The sequence below is a fragment of the Eublepharis macularius genome, chromosome 1 (assembly GCF_028583425.1).
Source record: "Eublepharis macularius isolate TG4126 chromosome 1, MPM_Emac_v1.0, whole genome shotgun sequence".
Classification (NCBI taxonomy): Eukaryota; Metazoa; Chordata; class Lepidosauria; order Squamata; family Eublepharidae; genus Eublepharis; species Eublepharis macularius.
In genome coordinates, this window is record NC_072790.1 from 189,591,606 (window position 1) to 189,617,366 (window position 25,761).

At 39.9% G+C, this 25,761-nt stretch overlaps 1 protein-coding gene across 1 annotated transcript in view; it reads left to right on the forward strand.

The window, feature by feature from the left end:
* USH2A (usherin) overlaps positions 1-25,761 on the forward strand; it is an 843,391-nt gene that overhangs the window by 436,378 nt on the left and 381,252 nt on the right. Inside the window, exons 35-36 of the mRNA XM_054970549.1 lie at positions 5,069-5,220; positions 13,118-13,280. Of these exons, the coding sequence (XP_054826524.1) occupies positions 5,069-5,220; positions 13,118-13,280 (315 nt within the window). The remainder of the gene's footprint in view (positions 1-5,068; positions 5,221-13,117; positions 13,281-25,761) is intronic.

Here is a 25,761-nt window from a genome sequence, read left to right on the forward strand (position 1 = left end):
GTTTGCACCAGTGGCCACTGATAAGTGGCCATCACAGGGCAGTACAACACTTGGGACCAGCCTAGCAGCACTGTGGTGCTACATTAGTTTAATTCCTACTCATGCTGGCATAACTGGGAGATATGCCAGTGCAGTGGCTAGTCTGCTCCCTGAACATTTTGCTCACTCTTCCAGGATTGTGCTGTTAGACATTTACCTGGGTTGTTAACAAGTGATGATTGTCTTCCTCTTGCCACCCTCACAGACCTTGAAACATAATGTAGCAAGCTGTGCATATCCATCAGATCTTCCCAAACTCTTGTGCGATTCAAATGGCTTGCAGTACTGTGTTCCAAGAAGCTTGAGAAACAGGGAGAGAAGGAAGCATTTGTTGTTTGGCTCCTGTGCTGGAAGAAGTAGTTGGAGGCAACAGCCACCACTGGCTCTCACATACATATTAGCATAACAAGAGACAGGAAGAGAGAGCTCACCCAACAAGTGAACAGTTCTGAAAGTTTTTTATTTTGCCCACTCCAGACAACATGAGCAAGACATGCCTGGGCTTATTTTACTGGATAAGGGCTCATTTAGAGTAACTCATAGATGTATCAGGCTGTCGGGATGCAGGAGCAGAAAGTAGTTATGTGACACCTGCCTCCTTAGTAACGAAGGCATTCCAGCCTACTCAGGCACAAACGTTGAGAGGATAATACTTAAATCAAACTCATTAATACATTTCATTTCTAACTTCTTGTGAGTGGATAATGGCTATTCTTTGATTTTATTATGGTAGCAGTCATTTTACATGAGTAACTTTTCTGTAATCTGTTCAGCCACGGAGTGCTGAAACAATACATTCATATTAGGGTAGATCTAGTTTATTTGTGTCTAGAGAGCAGAAAATCTACATGTCAATTGCCAGAGAAATTTCCCCGAGGTTTTTGTGGGAGAGATATTAGTTGTATGGTACATTTTTAAAGTGCTTTTAGAAGTTAATACCAGTAAGGGAAAACATGTTGTGAAGAAAGCACAAAATCCACGAAGCTGTGTAGGTGTAGGACAATCATTATGTGTGGCTGAATTGCATTTTGGCTTCGTAGGGTGGTTCCACAAGGGGGAAATGCCATAATAAATATTCCAGCTATAGTAGATGGGGATTAGACTTGCTTCAAATGGGATAACCTTGTCCAAGGAGGCATTGTCTTGTTACAGCTTTGTAAAATTACACAGAGCTGAGAAGGAGGAGATTGCATAGTCTTAACGCAGGACAAAAATAAAATTAAAAAGCATGTAGTTGATCCCACCTTTCCTCCAAGGAATTTAGAGCAACGTACATAGCTTTGTCCTCCACCATTTTATTTTTACAGCAACCCAGTGAGAATAGTCAGGCTAGTTAGAGCATGGACGCTCAGAGAGCTTCATGGTTGTGGAATTAGTTCTAGGTTTCCTTAGTCTGAGACTCTACCTATAAACCATATTTCACCTGATATTGTAAGCTATTGTTGCAAGAAGAAACAGTAGCCCCCTACTGTTCACAACTTTGACAAAATGGCTATACTTCTGTACTTCATGGTGTTCTGTACTTCATGGTGCTAAGCATCATTAGGCATGCCTAATCCCATTGAAATCAATGAGCTTAGACTGGAGCAACTCTTTTTAGGATTGTACTGCAAGTCTATGTAGGATCAGACTGAGCATTTAAGTCTCTATGGCTGTTTAAGAGTAGGCAAGGAAAGAAGGAACCAGCTAGTGGTTAGACTAGGACCTGAGAGTCCCTGGTTCAAATCTCTACTCTGTCATGGGAGGTTGCTGGATGTCCTTGTCCTTTCTCAGATTAGCCTGGTTGCTGTTGTGAGGATAAAAGAGGATGAGGTAGAGGATGTTATAAGTAGACATGGGCATGAACCAAAAAAATTTAACGAACCAGTGGTTCGCGGTTCAGTGCCGACGACGATCCTGAGATAGCGAACCTCAATGAACATTTTCCATTGCCGAACCGGTTCGTGGTTGATTGGGTGCGGAATGGCCCCCGTGGCAGAGCCCATATTCCCCTGTAGAGAGCCCATATTCCTGGGGAGTCTTTTGCAGGCTCTCCTACAACCATCAGTCAAGTTTGGACAAGATTGTTGTTGCGGATTTTCCAGGCTGTATAGCCGTGGTCTTGGCATTGTAGTTCCTGACGTTTTGCCAGCAGCTGTGGTTGGCATCTTCAGAGGTGTAGCACCAAAAGACAGAGATCTCTCAGTGTCACAGTGTGGAAAAGATGTTGGCAGGTCATTTATATCTACTCAGGAGGGGTGGGGGTGGGCTGAGTCATCCTGTAAGAGTTTCCCAGGGTATGGAATGCTAATGGCGGGAGGCTTCACTGTCTCCTGAGGAGGTTCTTTTGCATATGGATTGGTGCTTGATGTGCTAATCTCTGCAGGGCTATTGTCGGGTATAGAGTGTTTTGTTAGCCTGGTGTTTTTCAGAACTGGAAATCATGCTCTATTCATTCTTAAAGTCTCTTCTTTCCTGTTGAAATTGTGCTTATGCTTATGAATTTCAATGGCTTCCCTGTGCAATCTGACAAAGTAGTTGGAAGTGTTGTCCAGTATTTTAGTGTCCTGGAATAGGATACTGTGTCCTGTTTGAGTTAGGCTATGTTCAGCCACTGCTGATTTTTCAGGATGGCCAAGTCTGCAGTGTCTTTCATGTTCTTTTATTCTTGTCTGGATGCCACGCTTTGTGGTCCCTATGTAAACTTGTCCACAGCTGCAGGGTATACAGTATACTTCTGCAGAGGTGAGGGGGTCTCTACTGTCTTTTGCTGAACGTAGCATCTGTTGTATTTTTCTGGTGGGTCTGAATACTATTTGTAAGCCGTGCTTTTTCATAAGCTTTCATAAGATTTTGTGTACTTACACAAAAACTCCAATCACCACCCTCGACAGAAAAGAGGCATAATAAAAACATTAGTAGACTGTGCAAGACAGATATGTGAACCGCACTTTCTCAACGAGGAAATTAATCATCTAAACCACGCACTTCAAGCAAATGACTACTCCAGAAATGAAATCAGAAGAGCAAGTAAACCAAGGATAAATCAAACAACTAAGGAAAAACAGTCTCCCACAGGAAAAGTGTTTTTGCCATATATCAAAGGAATCACTGATCAGATGGGAAAGCCTCTTCCGAACGCTGGTTCATTGGCTGTGGACAATCACGAACCGCCAGATTGCGATCGCACGATCGCCATTTTTGTGGGGTTTTGAAGTTTGTAATGCGGTTCCTGCCCATCTCTAGTTATAAGCTACTTAGGTTCCCCCACTGTGGAGAAAAGTGGGATATAAATATCTAAATTAGGAGGTGTTAGCTTGGGAAATGAGAGTGATATGTGTGTTACATATTTGTAATGTTGTGACCATCCAGGATCACAGTCTTCCTGTGTGTGTGCGTGTGTGCCTTTTCACATCAACATGATATTGCCTTTTGAGGTGCAAGAGAAAGGCCAGTTCTCTGCACTATCAGTATTTTCTTAAGAGGCTCTCATGATCATTCACTATAACTAAGTAACCAGTCTGGAAAAAAAATAGGGCTCTTAAATGAAATTCTCTTAATTCCCGTTTATCCCTGAAATCCAATAATCCTTTTCTTCTCCTCTTTTTAGGAATTTGGGGTCAGTTTCTAATCAATTCTTTTTTGATCAAAGAGAAATTTGAAGACAGGAGGGGCAGGAAGGGAGGATCTGCAGAATTTCAGAATTTGATTGTGTAGATGCTCAGAGGCAGGCAATGTCTTCCCAAATCTTCCAGTCTTCCTGCTAGATCACACCACCCTGGGATATATAACATAAAATAACTGCAAGGGTTGAAATGACAAAAAGGTGCCTTGATTTCGAAGAGAAATGAAACAGAAGTCTTGCTCTTGAAAGAGAAAAAAATAGAATAATATATGAATATACAAAAAAGTGAACTTCGGAAAAAGAAATTTGCCACCCTATAACAACCCTAAAAGTAACCTCACACTTGATAATCTTTTAGAACTATTAAACATTACAACTTCCTTTCAGATGAAGAGCTGAATGTACATATATGCTATATAGCAACCAAAGTAAAACTTCCAATAGTAATGCAAATCCACCACTACTACAGACACTTTAGGGAGACCCCTGACATTTCTTTGGGGTCATGAAGGTGTAGTGATGTAGTGGTTAAGAGTGTGGGACTCTAATCTGGAGAACCGGGTTTGATTCCCCACTCCTCCACTTGAAGCCAGCTGGGTGACCTTGGGTCAGTCACAGCACTTCTAGAGCTATCTCAGCCCCACCCACCTTACTGGGTGATTGGTGCGGGGATAATAACAACATACTTTGCAAACCACTCTGAGTGGATGTTAAATTGTCCTGAAGGGTGGTATATAAATTGAATTTGTTGTTGTTGTTGTTAAGGCTGTTCAACCATCTTTTACCTGGTATTCTACCTTGAGGCAAAGGACTGGACAGACTGACTCATGTCTCTAACAATTTCAAAACAATTCTTATTTATAAATAAATATTCTTTTTTTATAAATAAAAGTCAACATTGTAATGGAGGGGCATGGTCCAGTGACAATCTGATGAATCGTCTCTGAATTCTCTTACGCTATTATGTTCAAAATACAGATCTCTATTTTTTTTAGGTTTGAAGGTGCTGCAGTTCCAAATGGTCGCTATATATCTTCTTTGTCCTTGTTTTAATCCACACATGAATTTGCATGCTGAGTGACTCTGTGAAACAGAATTGCCTCAACGTTCTCAGCTCAAAGATTGATTTGACTTATTCTTGAGAAATTAAGTCTCCTAAGGTCTACTTATTTTGGAGTAGGGTAATTTTACTTTTAACAAGATAAACACAAAATTGCTTTCTGGATTTCCAACATTTTTACAAGGAAAAGTACAGAATAGTTTTGTTTTGGTACCACGTGCATACTGTTTCTTTCTTTTGTGAAGTACTTAAAAATCTTTGCACCATAAACACAATATGGCTTTGTACTTGTCTCAAGATCCCATAAGCACAATATTGCTTTCCCCCTTTTTACCTCTTGTGATCTGTTTTGTTTTTTCATATAGGAATTATTACTAGTTATGGACTGTATATGAATGGCATTCTGGTACAGAACTCCTTGCAGCTCAGCTGTTATATTTCTGGACTTTCTCCTTGGAGTCGGTATTCCTTCAGAGTTCAGGCATGTACTGCAAAAGGCTGTGCACTTGGCCCAGTGGTGAGTAACTCAATTTACATTCTGAGAATGTAATAAATGTCAGATGGCAGTGAATATCAGAGTAAATCGTGATGATTCACACTGGTCAGTAGTAGTACTAACCCATCTGGCAAAATGTGACATTTTATAAAAAATGCCATTAAAAGCTGCAAAGGATTAGAATAGGTCACCACTAGGCACTGTTCCAAAATATCATATAGAATCTGTAAGAACTGAGATGAGAAGTGGTAAAAAGAGAATAAAATGCATATTACTGAAATTAAGGTGTTAAAAGGCACAAATGTAGTTTGATATGATATATAAGGACATGATTAAAAGAAGAATTACCATTCACTAACGAGGGGGGAAAATTCTAGCCTCTTGCTGACCAAAAAGTGTTGAAGACCATGTAATGTTTATAGATGACAATTAATTTAATTTAATTTATTAGATTTATATTCTGCCCTCCCCACACCAGCAGGCTCAGGGCAGATTACAATTTACATACATTTAAAATCATCTAACAATTCCACAGTTTAAAATTATAAATATATAAATATCCTAACATTTAAAATATTTATATATACATACACGTATACTCAGCGGCATAATAAAATGCACTATATGCGTACACAAGGCACCCCCCTTTCACCTTCACCGGAGCATTTACAGTGGAGCTCAACAGATGGAGGATGTTGCTAGTGGGGAGGGCACAGACCATGCTCGACTGTATGGGGGGACTCCACCTAGCATCAACCATATGCCTGGCGGAACAGCTCTGTCTTACAGGCCCGGCAAAAAGACAATAAATCCTGCCGGGCCCTGGTCTCATTAGACAGAGCGTTCCACCAGGCTGGGGCCAGGCCCAAAAAGGCCCTGGCCCTGGTTGATGCCAGGTGGGCCTCCCTGGGGCCAGGGACCTTCAGCAGATGTTTGCCGTTAGAGCAAAGAGTCCTCTGAGGCTCATATGGGGAGAGGTAGTCCCGCATATACGCCGGTCCCAGTCCGCATAGGGCTTTATAGGTTAATACCAGAACCTTGAACCTGATTCAGTACTCTACTGGTAACCAGTGCAGTTGACGCATTACCGACAAAACAACATTACACAGAACTTCTTTTGCCCAGAATTATATGCTGTTTAGAAAGACTGAATCTGGGTTTGACAGATAACTGTTTCATGGTACAAGAGAGAACGTACACAGAATTGGTTGTCTTATTCTGAAGCTTAGGCAATGCTTACATTATTTTCTCCAGTACTAATAATTGTGGGGATCTATAGTCACTTTCTTGTTCTCCTAATATGTATTTCTAAACCATGTAAGAACTAAAAATAGAAATCTTAAATAAGATTAGCATTATTCTACACTGTAAAAAGCAAAATATACTTTTACGGCTAATAACCTTCCAGCTTGATGTAAGACTGTGTTTTAAATGACATAGCCATAGTCTTGTTGAAGTTCACCATGCTGGTGAAGTTGAATTTCCATTTCTCTGTAAAACTTGGCCCTTTCATTTCCGTCCTGATTTTTACATTAGGAAGGCTCCACTGTAGTGTTTCTGGCAAAGTTTTGCTTAGCAGCATTTCACTCTATAATAATAGTTCCACTGTATGAAGATTACTTCAAGAAAAGGACATCAAGATTTAATTTTTTATTTTGATTTTTTGATCACATTTCCCATTTTCTTCCCAAGATTCATTGCTTTAAAATGCTGGTAACATCATCCATCTGTAGAACAGGACTGTAGACTTTATTACCATTAAACATTTTATAGCTTGGACGGGGTTGATGGATATTTACTCTTAAAAGCATGAGTGGCTTTTTGCCAATTTTTCTACTCATTCGTTTTAAAAAAAATATCCTGGAAATTTAGGGAACAGCCCACTAAGCACTCCTGCTTTGCTACTGCTGTTCAATCTCCATTCATTTTCAGTGATGCTCCCATACAAGCCCCATTGAAATGCACAAAGCTTCCACAGCAACAGCAGGGTCTGAGGAACCACACCTTCAATTTTGTTGTTGGATTTTGTTTTTTTGTTTGAAATTCCTGGCTATCATTATTATTGAAATTACCTCCCCTTATTAACATTTTATAGATAGTACTATCAAACACCTCTCTTGCTATGAGATTATTCCAATTCTGAATACATTGACTTTTCAGGGATTCTGATGCCCTGAAATATCCCATCTTGTTCTAGAAGAAACCACTGAACACCAGTTACTACACTTCTTTAAGGCTGAAACTCAGTTGTAACTTTCAGTGCAATTCAGAACAGGGGTTTAGAGCTGACCCATCCATATCTTCTGCTCAAAATGAAAACTATTTTCCTGAACCACTAATCCATCTCCAATCATAAGAACTGGAATGTGGTGTCTTTATTTAGAGAACAACTCTTCTAAATGCTACCAGGAAATTAAAGTACCACATCTTCATTTCTTTTTTCTCAAGATCCACCCCCCCCCCACAACTGCCATATATGCCCAACACTTCGTTTAAAAAAAAAAACACTTTAGCTCATTGAGTACTTTAAATAGAAGCAGGGACATCTCCCAGTGGGGTAAACTGATATTATCATTCTCACTTTTTTGTTGCTCATCTTTTACTTAATGTGCCCTAATAAATTCAAGAGATGCTATGCCACATAGCATTTTAGGAACCAGATTCCTCTAGTTTAAAACTTTTTCTAAGGTAGCTGTGAAGATCTTAATCCGTTAAAGGTCTGCCATGGAAAGATGCTTTTGCATATTGTGGTTACAGAATGCTGTTTCAGAGACGCTGTGTTTGATTTTGGATTAAATGATGATCTAGGGAATTTTGTAATCCAAAAGATTAATTTACATAAAAGGGGAATAAGGGGAAATCTCTACTCATTCCATTTTGTTATTTTTTAAAGGAAATTAACAATGAAAATATTTGATCTAAAATGCACAGGTGATTTCACATTTCTCATCCATGCTTTTCAATCCCTAAATATCTATTTTGATTTTACTTCTCTCTTGTGAAAACTGAATTTGTATTTCTTTATTTTTGTACCATTTTTAGTTTTCTTGCAAAGAATTTTCCCTCTTACATGTACCACATTTTTCAGTGCTACTTCTGTGTGACCAATACTGCAATCCTATGCAGTGTTAATCTAGTCTAAACTCATTGATTTTAATAGTTTAGAATGGAGCATCTCTGCATAGGATCGCAGTATAAATTAATATTGTACATTATATGTTTCATATATATCTGCGTGTGTGTGTATGACTATATATAATGTACAATATATGCTTATGTGTAAACTGTGTAAACTGCAAATAGAAAATGTATACTTTATTTATAAATTAAAACATTTCTATTTTTCCCACCTACTGCGGTAGTTCATCATGTATCCATGGTGCAAACAAATTAGCAAATGAACAATGGAAAGTGGAAAAATGAAACCATTAACAAAAATCTAAACTAATATACAAATAAAAGAAATATGAAGTACATGTTCATCCCTATCACAATGGTATATACTTCAAAATTGCTATTATGTTTCAAGAGGAGGTAGTAAAGGAGTATTTACAATAATTTATAACCATATAGGATGAGTTTGTATGTGTGCAGTTGTCTGACTATTTTGTATTAATTGTGATACATTTTCCTACTTGGAAAAAAAATTAGTACAACAGTATTATCACTTAATTTCTGGTTTAGTAGTGAATTTAGGTAGAAGAATAGTCTCTTAAGATGAATTAGTATAAATGTATCTTTTAAGGATCTCTACTGGGTTTAATAAAAGAAGGATATTCTTTTGTCCATCAGATATTTTGCATGCACTCTGTTCTCTACATAAATAGTATTTGAGGTTCCCGAGTAAGACACAAAGATAAAAACTCTACATAGACTGGAGAACAGTGCACAGTGATTTAATCTGAATCATCTAAAAGTACGCACAATATATTGTGACTTTGTGAAGAACTGATTATTCAGAAGATTGCAGCACACAATTCTTCCTTTGCTTCTGTGAGTCACAAGATATAAATAAGGTGAAGCAGGTGCAAAATTGAACAATAAGAACTTGAGCTCAGTTTATATTACTGCATATCACAGAGAAGCTACATTCTGATGGTAAAACATAATTATGGAGACATAGATAATTGAAAATTAATGTTGCACATATCTCACATCTACATTTTGAAAGATAGTACTAATGAAAAAGGTGTGCAGCAAGACCCTATTGGAATAAATGGCTTCAGGATTACAGCTCATATCTGGAGATACCATGTCTTTCAACCTATGAATCCCTGAGCAGTTTAGCAGAACCCTTTTCTCTTTTACATGGACCCATATAAATCTTTCTAAAGATGTAGATAGCATCCCCGTCTTTTAAGCTGATTTTATGGGTATTGAGGAGGGGGGGATTCTTCTTGAGATACGTATGGGGCAGTAGATGGTTGCGCAATGAATCAGATATTGCCAGCAGGAATAGCAGGACAAAAAGTAGAATGTGACCTCATGATTTGAAGCAGGACTGGGGTTTGAAATGCGGAGAAAGTCAAGTAGGAGCAGAACCAGAAAAGAGAATGTTTGGGCTGAATTGAGCCCAATTTGGCCCCCTGCAGAGCACGGGAGCACTCCAAGGGCGGCATGTGGCCTGCACAATGATGTCACCTCAGAAGTGACATCATCACGCAGGCCGGGAGCACGCACACTTTGCATGCATGTGAGGCATCAACAAAGGTAAGTGCCAGGTCACCCACTTCCCGCTTGGAGGGTAAGGGGACATGGCAACCCTAGATGAGAGTGTTAGACTAGGATCTGGGAGACCCAGGTTCAAATCCCCACTTGAATGTTGCTGGGTGACCATATACTCTTAGCCTAACCTACCTCACAGGGTTGTTGTGAGGACAAAATGGAATAAAGAAGAATGACGTAAACCACTTTAGGAGAAAGGCGAGGTATAAATGAAGTAGACAAACAAATCAGGAAGAGAGGAGAAGCAGGTAAAGTGGAAATGATAGAGGTTCATCGTAGCTGGACAAGCAAATGAAAAGGCTCAGGTGCTGGAAGCCCAGCAAGGCAAGGCCAGCAAGAAAGGTGAAACATTTCTTGTCAGGCTTATGTTGCATTTTCCTGTTGAATAATCTTTTTATCTGATACTGCAAGAAGAAGGAACTCTGTTGAGGTGATAGATCCAGAGAAGTTAGTCATGTTAGTCTGTAGTCCCAAAATAGAAAAAGAGTCCAGTAGCACCTTTAAGACTAACCAACTTTATTGTATCATAAGCTTTTGAGAACCACAGTTCTCTTCGTCAGATGCAAAGGGTCAGAAAGCCAATACTGGATAGCTGAGGTGAGAAAGCCAATACTGGATAGAGAATACCAAGTCAACTGACCAGGGCCTTTTCAGCAATGAGGCGTGAAGAGAAAACATTGGTTGCCTTCAGAAAGGGGAAATTAAGAAATGGCACTGTCATGCCTCCAGTCAGTGAATTAGTGAGATGACTGTAGGGGACTTAGTGTACGTACTGAGGGAGCAGCGGAGACTGTAGGGACAGAACAGTTTACTACTCTGTAGAGGAAATGGGAGCTGGAGGTTTGGTCCCAGTTATGATTGCCAGAATTAAATTAATAGTCAAAAAATGCATAAGTTCAGCCGAGATGCTGCAGCTGAAGAATAACAGCTGACACTACAGTTTTTACACACAGAAACTTCAAGAGGCCTTTGCAACTTAAAAATATAATGTGAGACATAGCCCTGAGACCAAAAAGTACCTGAGTTTCAAAGTGACAATTTATTTATTTATTTATTTGTAGTCCACCTTTCTCATTGAGACTCAAGGCAGATTACACAGTGTGAGTCTGTACTGTCAATGTCAAATACATTTCAACATATATAATGTAACTAGCAACAAAGTGTGTTGTGGGAAAAAATACAATGGGCTCTAGAAAGGGGAGGGCAGGTGGGCAGGCATTCCCTCCTCCTCTGTCACTGATTGAAGCTGGATGAAGGCAGGGGGGGCGGGCATGGCCGCCACCTCTGTGCCTGATCCTGGCCGGGTGAATGGGGGGTGAGCATTGCTTCCTGCTCCGCACCTGATCCTGGCTGGGTGAAAGGGAGGGGGGAATTGTCACCTGCTCCACTCCTGATCCAAGCTCGGTGAAGCAGCGTGCATTGCTGCCTGCTCCATTCCTGATCCCAGAAGGGGTAGATCTCTACCACACCACTCCCAGAAACCTTACCTGAGCAGGCAGCAGGAAAAGTACCAATAATAAATAATAGCTTGGCCCAGAGCCTGGCAGCAGCCCTGGAACTTGAAGAGGTAGATCCCTATTCCACCACACACAAAGAAAATTCAAGCTCCAATGCACTCTCTGTCAAAATGCCAACAGCAACTGTCTCTCCCTTTCCACTGTCTGCAAACTAAGCCAGAGCTGGGAGCCCCCTCCCCCCTGCTCTTTGCTCCCTTATAACAAATTTTGAGCTCCACACTTGAACGGAAGACCTGCCTATCAAGCTAAATTGGGCTTAGATTGGGGTGTCCAGGGCAACAGCAGGAGTTCAGACAGAGTTCAGACAATCCCTGCCTAAGTTGCCAAGGGAATTGATTGCAGGTGCCAGACTGTCTGGCTTGATGAACAGCAATGAACAAGGCATGCAATGACCACCTGTTCGTTTAGAATGGGGCCTCACGAACAGCTTGTTCGCAAACAGCAGATTGGGCTGTTCATGGATTTTTTTTGTTCATATTGCTGTTCGTGCCCATCTCTAACTTCAGCTGCTTGGGCAGTACAGTGAGGAACGTGCAGGGTTTCAAGTCACCCCTAGTCAGTAGTGGCATGAGATACAACTCATGCAGCTTCCTGAATATTTGCCAATGCTGGCTGGATCCCAGCTGAGCCTCTAGTCTGCTCTGTTTTCAGTGTTGCTGGGGCATGGGGTACTCCCTGCTCATGGTGGTACTGGAAGAGATTACTGGTGTAGCATCTCAAAGGCTTGGCCCTTAGGACTTTGTTCCTTTATGACAATTTTCATGTTCTCTTGGAAGATATCTAAATTAAGAGATATTGTGCTAGTATATATTTATGAGTGTTTTCCAGGTGTTATCTATGTTGGAGTTCATATGTGGTGAGCAACAATGCACATTTTACACTGTGTATACATCACAAATTATGTGTGGTTTGCGCACACGCACAGACATCTGTAGCAAACTAACTAGCCTGTATGTGTTATGTTCCCACATAACATATATTGGGTTAATGGCTGTTTTCTACATATGACCTATCGTGAGGTTTTTCAGTGTTTGGCATCCATCACCGGAAACAAACGATAATGCTCACCTCATACTTTGCACATGTTGAGAAGTGTCTGTGTTTTGCATGCAGGCAGAACAGTCTGTTGCAATTTGCATAGCTGATTTTGTTTTTATCATTCCCACAGCTGTGCAGGTACAAACTGTTGCATAGAAACTGGAATATGTGGTAAAGGCATACTAATTTCTTAAGTTCCACATTTGGAAGAGCAGAACAGTTTAGCCAGGTATTGAAATGCCAGGAGATTGGGCTTGGAGAGGAAATTCCACAACTGGGACAACACCACAGAAAAGGCCATGTCACTGGTAGCTGGGTTACCTGGCACAGGGCAAGAGATGAAGGTGTGGAGGAGATAGTCTTTTAAATACTATGGTCATTTTCTCTGATTTGTGAGTTGTGCTTATACATTATTTGCATGTGTTTTCTCTGAACATACTCAAAGATGGTCTTAACCTCATACATTTTAGAACTGAACCATGGCTTCAAAAACAGGTGCTGGGACTAAGGCTGAATGAGCCCTGGACCAATTCATGCCATTTCTTTTTCAGTTAGTATTTGAACAAAGTATTTGAACAAAGTATTCTATCTATTAGCTCCCTGATTTTTAAAATTTCACTGTATTGTTAAATTCACAGATTGAAGCTCATACACTTGAAGATGTACCTAAAGGAAAAATTGAAGTATTTGTCATTAATGATGGGCCAAGAACAGTTCAAATAAAATGGCTTCCTCCACATGAACCAAATGGATTGCTAACCTATGCTGTCCTTCTGACTGGCTTCTTCTATACTGATGAAGGTATTTCCATTATAGCACATTATTTGTAATGTTCTAATGTCGTTTTGCTTATACAGGATCAAAAGGTGGGCTTCTACATGCAGAAGGCATCTTCTGCTCACAGAGGGAATGTTTGTACCTCAGTCAAGAATATTCCACAGAAAAGTTTAAACTGAATCTAAAGATGTACTCACATGTCGTGAGCCAGCTGTCCCACTTGGATAAGAAAAAGTTTGTACAACTTGCACAATTAAGCATAAGGTTTCTCTTAAAACTTTGTGTGAACTTTTTTTGCAAACTCTTGCTGAACAGCACTATCCTTCCATTTTCCTTGTGCTATTGCTTCCCCACACCCCCAAAGGCACATATGGAAAAGCAGCATCAGACTCTCTCGTCTCACCAGCCATGACAAACTGCACCCCTTCCTCCTTTCTACTTCAGAAAGGGTGCCAGAATGGGCAAAGTGAAAAGCCAAATGTTTCATTAGTAGTAAAGTGTGATAGTCTTAACAGTTATGTTAGGGTATTTTATAATTTTAGGAGAGTTGATGATGAAGTTCCAAGAAAATGCTTGTTACTAGAGTTTCTGACTCCCTTCTTTTATCCTCATATATTGGTTTATTTGCTATCCTTATTGCATAGGCAGTTTGTAGACAATGTGAATAGGCTGAGACTAGAAAAAGAGATTTCACAAGCTGTGCAAGACAGAATTGTTTATGAGGGCTTTTGTTTTGACGTTGCCACCTAATTTTAATCACATATGGTTGTTGTAGATTTTCCGGGCTGTATAGCCGTGGTCTTGGCATTGTAGTTCCTGACGTTTCGCCAGCAGCTGTGGCTGGCATCTTCAGAGGTGTAGCACCAAAAGACAGAGATCTCTCAGTGTCACAATGTGGAGAAGATATTGGCAGTTAATTTATATCTACTCAGGAAAGTGGGTTTGGGCTGAGTCATCCTGAAGGAGTTTCCCAGGGTGTTGGAATGCTAATGGAGGGAGGCATCACTGTATCCTGAGGAGGTTCTTTTGCATATGGATTGGTGCTTGATGTGCTAATCTTCTCTGCAGGGCTATTGTCGAGTATAGAGTGTTTTGTTAGCCTGGTGTTTTTCAGAACTGGAAACCATGCTCTGTTCATTCTTAAGGTTTCTTCTTTCCTGTTGAAGTTTTGCTTATGCTTGTGAATTTCAATGGCTTCCCTGTGCAGTCTGACAAAGTAGTTGGAAGTGTTGTCCAGTATTTTGGTGTCCTGGAATAAGATACTGTGCCCTGTTTGAGTTAGGCTATGTTCAGCCACTGCTGATTTTTCAGGATGGCCAAGTCTGCAGTGTCTTTCGTGTTCTTTTATTCTTGTCTGGATGCTACACTTTGTGGTCCCGATGTAAACTTGTCCACAGCTGCAGGGTATATGGTATACTCCTGCAGAGGTGAGGGGGTCTCTACTGTCTTTTGCTGAACATAGCATCTATTGTATTTTTCTGGTGGGTCTGAATACTGTTTGTAGGCTGTGCTTTTTCATAAACTTTCCCATCTGATCAGTGATTCCTTTGATATATGGCAAAAACACTTTTCCTGTGGGAGACTGTTTTTCCTTAGTTGTTTGATTTGTCCTTGGTTTACTTGCTCTTCTGATTTCATTTCTGGAGTAGCCATTTGCTTGAAGTGCGTGGTTTAGATGATTAATTTCCTCGTTGAGAAAGTGTGGTTCACATATCCATCTTGCACGGTCTACTAATGTTTTTATTATGCCTCTTTTCTGTTGAGGGTGGTGATTGGAGTTTTTGTGTAAGTACCGATCCATGTGAGTTGGTTTCCTGTAGACCTTGTGATCTAACTGAAAGTTTGCTTTGCGGATGACCAAGGTATCTAGAAATGGAAGTTTACCCTCGGTTTCTTTCTCCATGGTGAATTGTATGTTCAAGTGGAGAAGACAGTAGAGAAAATCTACAACAACCATCGTTCTCCGGCCGTGAAAGCCTTCGACAATATATTATTCACATATGTTTGTCTTTATGTATTTTGAATTGCAGATTTATTAGCACCTTCCTGGGCTACATTTAGGAAGGTGTGTGAGACATTTCTATTTCAAAGGGCATTTGTGGAAGGGTAAACTGTTTTGGCAGTTTCGGCTATATATGTTTTGAATTTGTTTTTATTTGTTTTTATTAATGGACTCTCATGTTTTGTATCCTTGTAACTTTTCGAAAACAAAAGGAGCCTCCCAGTCCACCAGGAACCAGCACAAAAGACACAACTGGGAGGAAAATGTATATAAATTTAAATTGTAATGTTCATAAGTCCAAAGAGCTAAGTGCAATAAATACCAATACAATTACAGTGAAAAATTTATACAACAATTAACCATACAATTTCAATAACAGATTCATACAAACTGTGGTCATCTGTATCAATACTCATATAGACACTACAAAGACTTTCGTGCTCACATGAGCTATTACATTAATTTGCAGGATAGCGCGGCAAGGTAAAAGTCTAGAATAATCACCAGTCCAATCCCATATAAGGAATAGTAAAGCCAATAAGCACAATTGCCAACGGGGTGCTGCGGAGCAATTTTTTCCAATACCCGTTTTGTGCGTCTTCTTCTTGGGCAATAATCTGGTGAGACTAGAAACACCTGCGCTTATTCTGCCATGCAATCAATGAAGGATGAATAAATATATAAAGATGGGATATAAATAAATAGTGTTTTTATTATAATTATAATGTATCTTGAGTCTAGTATCAGAGAAAGGCAGATTAAAAATATTCTAAATAAATGTCCATTCTTGTCTTTGTGATATGATGCCATGTACATCTAATTTTTGTCAGTTTCAGGACTCAGTTGCACATTACATGGGAAATCAGTTGGTAATTTTACTTCACAGCAGACAGGGAGACACTGAATTTGACCATAGCAGAGACACTGAAGTGGCGGCGGGGGGGGGGTGTCTTTTCCAATGCAATGGCTGTGCAGGCAGGCCAGTGGTGAGTCATCCAATAGGATCTTGTCTTCCTTAATGGCAAGTATGTATGCACTCATCATGCAACCAATTGGATCCAAAAGGGAGAGACTGAACCCTTAGCTTTAATTTTGTTGACTGGAAGGGGATGTGCATGTGCTCATGAATGCATTTTTTCTAAAGTGCTTACTGGGCAATGACATTGGCATTGAATGTCTCATAGGGATTGTATCGTAAAAGGTTTATTTTGTGTCAGGGAGGGGAGCAGCAGACAGCAACATCCATATGGGTGTGCACTTGTGGGTTTGAAGAGGGAGGGGTCTACTTCAGCCTCCGAGTCCTTGGCTGCTGCAAAGGCTCCTGTTATGCAGATTAGGGTGAAAATTGGAAAGAAAAGCAATTATTAAAGGAGAACTCACTAAAAAGTTCCCAGGCATGTGTAGCTGGTTGAGGCCCATTCAGTGGACTGCTGCTGCTGCTGTCCTTTGTTTAGGTGCCATGGTGCCAGTGCCACCACTGTGAATAAAAGATGTCCTCCAAAGATAGCAGGTTGAGGAGCAACTGGAGGAATTTCATCTTCCCCAGAAAGTTTTCTGTCTTTCTGTTTTTCTGATTAAAACTGTTAACTCAGTGTTAAATGACGTGGAGGTGGCAGGCATGTACATTACACATTTGCATTACACATTTACACACACACACACACCCAAGTCTTTCCAGATCAGTATTCTGCACACAAGGATTGATCTGGTCAGATTTTTTATTTTCAACCACACCAATGGGACTGACTCCCTTGTTCAGCTCTGTCCTTTATTGTCTCTCCATTTTCATTCAACTCTGGATTAACGGTTTCAGTTGCAAAGAGAGATTGGCAGCCAACAAGTTGTCCAGGCTCCCACTTTTACTAGAAAAATGGCGGGGGGGAGGTCCATCCTCCCTCTACTTCCCTTCCTGTGAAGCTAAAACCAGCACCTAGCCCTCCCTTTCTGTGAGCTTTTACGCACAATGCAAGAACAGGATGGCAGCCAGCAATATCTTTGCAGGTTTAAACAGGGTTTAAACAGCATGGCTTGCGCGCCATGCTGATGCTGCTTTGCCAGTAAGTTTCTTGCCATTGTGTGTGCCCACTGACACTTTCCTTCTTTGGATCCCATTGTTTGTGTTTTCATTTGCTTGAGGAGAAACTCATTGGATTTATGGGTTTGGGGATAATGCAGTTTCTTGTCAAGTGTGAATAGAGCCTTGTTTCCCCAACTCCCCCCTTGAAAAGAACAGTGTGTCTGTATGCATAGCTGCTCAACACTTGCCCTGATGCATGTCTTCCCCAACCATTCTTCAGGATCCATAAACACTGAAGCTCATTGTTGTATGCTCACAAACTCAGTGGGTCAATGGTTTAGAGGGAGGACTGTGTTCTGTGTGATTTTGGTGCTGTTGCATACAAAAACACATGCCCCAGGGCCTTGTTTTCTCACACTTCTTGAAAAGAACAGCATGCATTTGTTCATGTGTGGCCAACACCCACCTTGCTGGGCTGACACTCATGAAAACAAAAAAATGTGGATGAGATCCAAGCTGGCACTGGCTCACCTAGAACAAATTAAGAATAGAACAGAATTATTCTGGGACCAACAGGACTGAAACTGAAACAGAAATTTTCTCAGTGCACTCCCTTGGTTGCTTCTTAAAACACCTTGATCATTATACTTTTTTTGAACCAGTCAGTAAGTGCTAGGGGTGGATTTTACTGCTTCTTGCATAGTTACCCAAATAGGCAGTCTTCTAATTAGTTGGGGGAAATTGGCTTAAAGGAGACAAAGTGAGAGGAAGTAACTGAGATTCTTCACCAATGTTTAAGGAGGATTTTTCTCTTAAGAGACCTCTTGAAATAAATCAGCCAGATGTTCATCCAGAAAGGTTTTTATTAAAAGAAAAATAAAAGGGCAAATATACACATATGATGCTAACTAAGAGGAAATCAGGTAGGAGAGGGTAGAAAGCAATTTCAGGGAAGGCTATAATTATCAGTCTTGAAGACAGAGGTCCATGGAGGTAGGAAAACAACCAGCATTTCATGGAAAGAAGACGAGAAGGCCCAAACGGATTTGACAGGTTTGATGGGTTTTCTTGAGGTGGATAATAGGTGTAAATGGTGCTTTATGACCCTGTGAGTACCAGATGGGGAAAGCTTCCAGGTTTTGTGAATTTTGTGTTGCTTAATTACGGTAAATGGGTGAGGGGAAGTGAGGCTGGGTGTGGATGAGATTAGTCCAGAGTTTCTTGGGAGACATGGTGTCCTAAATTATGCTTCTCTCCGGCATATGGAGAGGCTATTAATCAGTCAGCCTTCTAAAAGGCTCTCACCTGGGAAAATATTTTAGAAGGCTGACTGACTTTTGTTTCATTTTTGGCCAGGCAGTGTATTTGAAGAAGGGTGTTGTTGGTTTTATATCTATAAACTGTCCTTCAGTGGGAGGAGGGGCCTGACTGCTAATAGCATCATTGCAAAATTAAGATGCTACAACAGAAATGTAGCTTCTAACTACACAAGCAGAAATATTTTGAATTAGATGCTTCAGTAGTGCTGCTAAATTGGCTTATATCCTAGGGCTTGTTTGTACACTGCCTTTGATATAGAAAAGTTCAGCAATCACCTCCATATCAAACATAGAGATCAAAACACTTTGTAAAGCTCAGGTAGGAAGGCTGTGATTGGATGCCAGAAACTGAACGTTTCTCTCCCATGCTCATACAAACTCTTTTTCTCATTGGCCCGTTATGAATTCCGTTTGCCAACCACTTTGAAAATAGCTTTAGAAAACAGCTTCTCCTGTTGCAGAAAACTACTTTAAAGGGATTGTTTGGCTTTTCTTTGGCTGTAATTCATTTTTTTCTTTTATGTTCAAAATGTTGAAGAGTTTCATTGGTGATGGCATTTTACAGCTGTCTTAGAGAAATATGAATCACTGCACAGACAGATTTCATATTGAACCTGATTTCAAAAATGTTGAAAGGCTACAGTACTTACTTAATAAGGTTTAGCACTTGTGTAGCATTTTCAGTGTTCATATCATATCATATATTACCAAAATAAAGTCCACAATATGCCTGTAAGGTAGACCAGTGGTATTATCATTGTATTGCAGATGAGGAATTCACACTGAGAAAAAGTGCTTTGCCTAATGCTACCTTGTGATGTTGTGGCTAAGATTTGAACCAGCAAGCCTTCCAGGTCACAGTTGAGTCTTTTGTTGGTGCAATCATAAGCATAATTATAAGACATAATTATATAGTCTCATGACTAATTGGGGAAAGTTTCCAGACTCTTTGTTAATAATATTTAATATAATGATAAAATGGTGACAATAGTTCTACCAGAGTTTTAAATAGCATAGTAATTTTAACATCAAGTAGGAAAGTTTGTTGGGTTTTTTAATAACTCAAACTGGTATAATTTTTGAAAGATAGTTACTTCCTATCCCATGTGTATCATAAATGTAGTGATACACCTGAGGATAAATTACAAATTATATTAGTTGGGACTTCTAATAATAATGAATGGGGAAACAATTACTTACCCTTGTATGATCAGTAAAGTAACTGTATAATACTCTTAAATCATTAAGACAAATATTGCCATTTCTGCTCATTGAGATGACATACGGTTTAGCAGGATTCAAGCTTATGTGGTGTTCGGTAGGCAATCTTAGCTTACCCCTTTACAAGTTTAGTCTTTTTTTAAAAAAAAGTTGAGGCTTTGATGTCAACTTCTGTGTAACACTTGTAAGATTGTGAGGTGAAGGGAGTAATGATGATCAATTTGGAAAAAAAAGAAGCAGCAACATTTTAGCTGGAGCCAATGAGAGAGCAGCCATTTCCACCAAGGTGAATAATGCAAAAGCCAAATTCCCCCTAGTGTTTAATCTTGCATTGTTTTTTGTAGAGAAAATTTTCTGCTTGCCTTCTAAGTCATGTCATCCTTGGTTGTCATTCCGTCTCTCAAACCATCAAAACTGTATTAAATGTTGCAAAGCTGCATGGCAAGAGAACTTTCAAAAGTCAGAACCCATTTGCAGAGCAGCCCTTGTAGAAAATGTATTCTGTTCTCGGCAGAATTTTCCTTCAGTTCTTTCCACTGAGAAGTTTACTGATTTCTCCCAGTGGAATCTGCTGGAATTTATCGGTTCATGGTTGGCAGTCACAGATTAAGGTAAATGTCGATCCGTAATGACCCTCTACATGTTAGTATTGCAGTAAAGCTGGGCTTTTATGTCAAAGATATCGGAGAGGGAGCTATTACACATGACAGGGGTGATCAAGGGACTCCGGACCAAGGCAAGCATTATTAAATATTGACTAGTTCTGTGATTTATGTAGAGCTGGAGGAAAAAAGTGACTTTTTAACCATTATATATTCTTCAGCAACGAAAACCAGCCATTTATCTCCCGCTGGTAATAAAGAACAGAGTGCCTGCATATTTTAGTGGAGGGGGAAAACCTGGCCTTATAAATGAGATGGACTCTTTCATGATAACATTTCAGTTTGTTAATTGCCAAAAGGAAAACAGGCAAATTGGAAGCAATTACAAGTTTTGACTTAAAGAGGTCTCTCTGTTTCTTCCACTCTGTGGGAGGGGGCAGGGGGAAGGGAAAAAATTTGGAACAGAATCAGAACATTTCATTACATTCATTCATTGTCACTGAAATGTTGCTTTGCAATGCTTAAATAAATAGGGATATTTTAAACATTGCTCCTTCTAAGTAGTTATTGCAACTGACATGCAGGCAAGATATTTTGAGGAAAATATATTTCTCTGCAACAAAGAAACTGAACGTTAATTAATCAAACTTATTTAAGACATCATCGGTTCTGTAGATTTACCACAAAGCTTACTGAATTGTCTGATGGCTAATTGGATAGTTCCTTGACATAATGAACAACCGTATTTCATCCTTATCTGTTAAAAAGGCAGCAATAAAAATGTGTAAGTTAGAGGTGGAACTTGGGTTGTATGAAGATATGTTGGCATCAAAATAATTGCATCCCCACTTCAGATCAGCTGCTTGTCTGATTTTGTTCTAAGATGATAGTATGGAAAACTAAATGAGGAGACAATCTTCAGGTCAGAGATCTAACAAAGGAGTGACTGAACACATGTTACAAAGACCTATATCCTACAACTCCCCTTAAAAATAGGTAGCTTTTGAAGAAACATAAGTAACAGCTACACAATTTGCAATGCTTCAGGTGTCCTGATCCCACATATGAGAAAGCATGTTTCTTTTTCAAGAGGCAGAAACAATGATGTATCAGGCTGCAAATCACTAGTATAGTAAGTAAATGCCAAGATCAGGATCCATAACTGGATGAAGGGAAAATGGAATGTAGGATATTTCTATGTGTCCCACAGCAGCCATATTTTCACCATCTCTTGTTGTTTCATGACACCATTTCATTATACCTTTGACTTTTGAAATGGCTGGATATACAGAAGCTCAATCAATTCTAGAATGTCTGGTGGGGAGACAAAAGAATAAAATAGGTGGAAATCAAGCAATTCATAGTAGTTCTACTTATTTGGTCTTGCTGTTCACCAACAATTAAAACCTTCACTCAAAAATAAATGTGAAATTGAAGAAATGACAATATTACCATGTACAATGGCTTTTGAGAAAATAGTTTCAAAAAATAAACGCTGTAAAGTTAGTGACTACTGATGTCACTAAAATACAATTACCTGGTTTAATGTACAAATTTGGCCATCTTGTTATGCTCAGTACCCATGCCCCTACACTTTACTTTCTAGCTTGAACAGTTGAACATTATTTGGTGCATTTAAAAAGCCCACAAAGTCAGCTTAGTCTTAATGAAATTCATGTTGGTTGGCATGAAACTAACAATACAGTTCTAAACAGTTACTCCAGTCTAAGCCCAATGAAATCAATGAGCTTAGACTGGAGTAATTCATTGATTTCATTGGGCTTAGACTGGAGTAACTCTTCTTAGGATTGCAATGTAAGTAGACTATATGTCCAATTGCTTGTATGAACTGCAGTGACTCATGTGACCAGACCACTTGGCCATGCTGTATTTTCTTTAATCAATGCATTGTCTTCTTTTAAAAACTGATGTGGTTGTTTGCCACCTTCCAGATCTTAGAAACCTCTCTTGCTCTTGGCTATGCATGTTTTGTGAGGGATTGGTTTTCTTTGCCCTAGCTAGTGTTGTGAGGTGGTTCCACAGCCGATGAAACCAATCAATAATTCCAAGGGGTCAAGTGTTCTCAGAAAACTTTTTAGAAATTCATAAATACCAAATTGATTCTGAATCAAGCTGATGAACACTCTGCCATTATCAGTAGCAACTGTAGCAACAGTAGTATATAATTTCACTTCCTTTAGTAATATACTTTGGGTTAGATATCTAAGATTGGTTCTTCAAGTCACTCTGGCACTTCCCCCATAGCAAGGAGCTCTTTCACTAGTTGGGAAGAGATTCTTGCAAAGGTGGGAGGCTCTTTGGAGCTGTGGTATCCAAACTCATGCTTTGCACTTTCATTTTTGACTATCACACTTTTAAAAAACATTTTCAGTAATATTTCAGAGCATCTTTCAGTTATTTAATTCATACTACTGTACATATGTTTTTAGAATTTATGGATTTTGAAGAGTTTTTTAATTTTATAAATCAACAAATTCAACAAAATGCCATTACATAAATGCTTCAAAAAACTCTTCAAAATACAGCATGACTGATGATGAAATAAAACACACACCATGCCCTTTAATCCTCATCTTATTATAACACCAATACCAACATTGCTCCTTCAAATTGGTAATATTTCCCATTTAATTTCAGTCTATAAATTCTCCTTTTATACATCTATGCCACTTTTATAATAATCATAACAATGTTATACAATTAAACAGATCTATAGAGCATCCCAGCTCCCTCTGCCAAATATGATAAACAGTTGCCAGTTATCAGAGAAATAAGATTTTAATGTTCTCCAGCTCTCAATTGCACCATTTTAGTTAATTTCACAATTGTGAGATATGACAAAACTGCTAACAGTTACCAACAGAGAGCATTAACATAGAATAGAATATTTGCATTTGTTGCCTCACACTTAAGTATCAGTTTGACATGTTGTCATCTTACCAATAAAAAGATGTCCCTATGTTCAGAGAACCCATCCATAACATACATTTAGAAGATGTTGTTATAACACTTCCTTGTTATTAGGTCACTGTATGAATACACTTGAAGGTATGGCCCAAATTGAGGGTTGTGTAGATAAGGCACTGCTCTGTGTAACTTCTCATGTAAAGATCAGTGTCTGTTTTTGTCCGTGTATTTCTAAACCAGGAGGGTGAACATTATGAACAAATCTTTCAAGCACATGACCTGAATGATTCATTCACTGAATAGATGGCTTATCCAAAGAGGAAGCAATTATATGGTGAGAAATCAACTCAGGCGACTTGGTATGCAGATGAGGAAAGAAAGTAAACTTAAGGGGGCAGAGGACAGAGCTTGGCTCTGACCAAGGTCCTGAATCTATGTAACTATGTTCTTAGATCTGATCATCAGAAGAATTTTGAGTTATTTGAAGAAAAATGGGATTTTGTGAAAATATGCTTAATTTGGGTGTTTAAGATTTCGCTGAGCTGACCACTTATCCTTGTTGCTTAAACCCTGACGATAAGACAGCTCAAATCAGAGCATTCTCCTACAAATAATCCTACAATAATCAGAGTTGCAGAGGAAAATGGGGGGGGGGTCACTCATGTGGGTAATAATTATGAAATTATAAAGCTGGACTGAATATCAAGCCGAGTACTTTGGATCATATTCCAGTCCTTTCCCAATACTTCCAAAAAGGAATTCTGTACTGCTATTCTTTTATATCTTCAAGCAGTACAGAATTACTTTTTGGAAGTATTGGCATTTTGACAATAATTTTGACTGAACTGTAATTTAAAAACACAGAGACTTTGCTGTGTACTCAACAATCACAGCTGCAATTGAATGACTTTTAGAGGGCATGTAAATATTTAGTTATATACTTAAATACCTGTTAATGTTAATTGCTACAATTTTAATTAGTTGTTTTCCTTATCACTATTATGTCATCATATTTTCATATACAAAAATTTGTATAGGGATCCATTATGGAAAAATATAAAACAAAATCATAACACTGTTCTTCAAAACTGATCACTACTTGCAATAGTGATTAGGGCTCCTATGACTATGACTTATGTTACTGTTATTTTTATTTTAAACCACCAACTGTGAGATAAATTCCAGGAGATGGAGTTAGGGATAGTATTTGACCAAGGGTTTGTATTTGGTTTTGATATTTTGTTGTGTGTGTTACGCCATCAAGTTGCGTCCAACTTACAGTGATTTTATGAATAATTGTTGCCAAGTAGGCCCCCTGTCCTGCTCTAAGGCCTGCCATGAACTGTGTTTGAGTTTCCTGCACTGCTGTTTCATAACTACTCCAGAGACTGCCTTGCATGTATGCACTCTAGTACACCTGTCAGTTTCCTGCCTGCTTGCTAGTTATCCTGCTGTTGCAATAGACTGTGTCAGTTTCCTGAATCCCTGTCTGGACAACTGCGCTAAGGACTCTCTTTCTGGGCAACCTTGCCCAGGCCTATATCTGGACCTTCCTGTGTGTTTGGACTCCACTACACATGTGCTTCCTGCCTGCCTTGCCATCTACCATGGGCTGTGCTTGTTCCCTGCTATGGACTGTGTTTTACGTGCTCTTTCCCTGCCTCCATGGAAGCCTGCCTCACCCAGGCCCAAGCCATGCTGTTAGCAGCCAGGTGCCAGCCGGTGAGACCTCCAGCAAGCCTGACCAGGCACCCCCTGGCTAGTTCCCGCCTGGAGCCTCCCACGGGCTGGTCACCGAGCTTGCCCTCGCTACCAGGCAGCCTGCTAGCAAGCCCCAGCCATGCCCAGCCAGCAGCCATGTTCTTAGGCGGCCAGAAGACCCAGAGAAGCAGCCTGCTTTGGGAAGCCATTTCGGAGAAGCGAGCAGACCACGTCCGCAGCAGCGGGCCTCACCCTGCTCTGCATATCTTAATAGCTGCCCCGGAGAAGAAGCTAAGTGCTGACCATCCCAAGCACCTAGAGAATGCATCTCAAAGCAGCCTCCACATTCCAGAGTTGATGACGTCGGGACAAGCCCTGTCCGCTGGAACATCCATTCAACACGCCCGGATCTTCCCTCTCCCTCCTTTGTCCCTTCTTCCTAAGGTGTCACCATAATACAATCAGAATCCTAAAGTGACCCATCCAAGGCATTCAGGAAGCCATTAAAACCTTTGTTCTAACCCGTGAGAACCACAAGGTACAGCACCAGCCCCCAGGGTACGTTTTGGGGTATATAAGCCAGCCTCTCAGGCCACATGGCGCGCGTCATCCTTATCCTGACCCCCTGCTGTCACTCTACTCGTGGCTCTGGTGCTGGCATCAGACCACCTCGCTGCTGTGTCTCTGCTCCGCTTCAGGATTGTAAGTATACCCA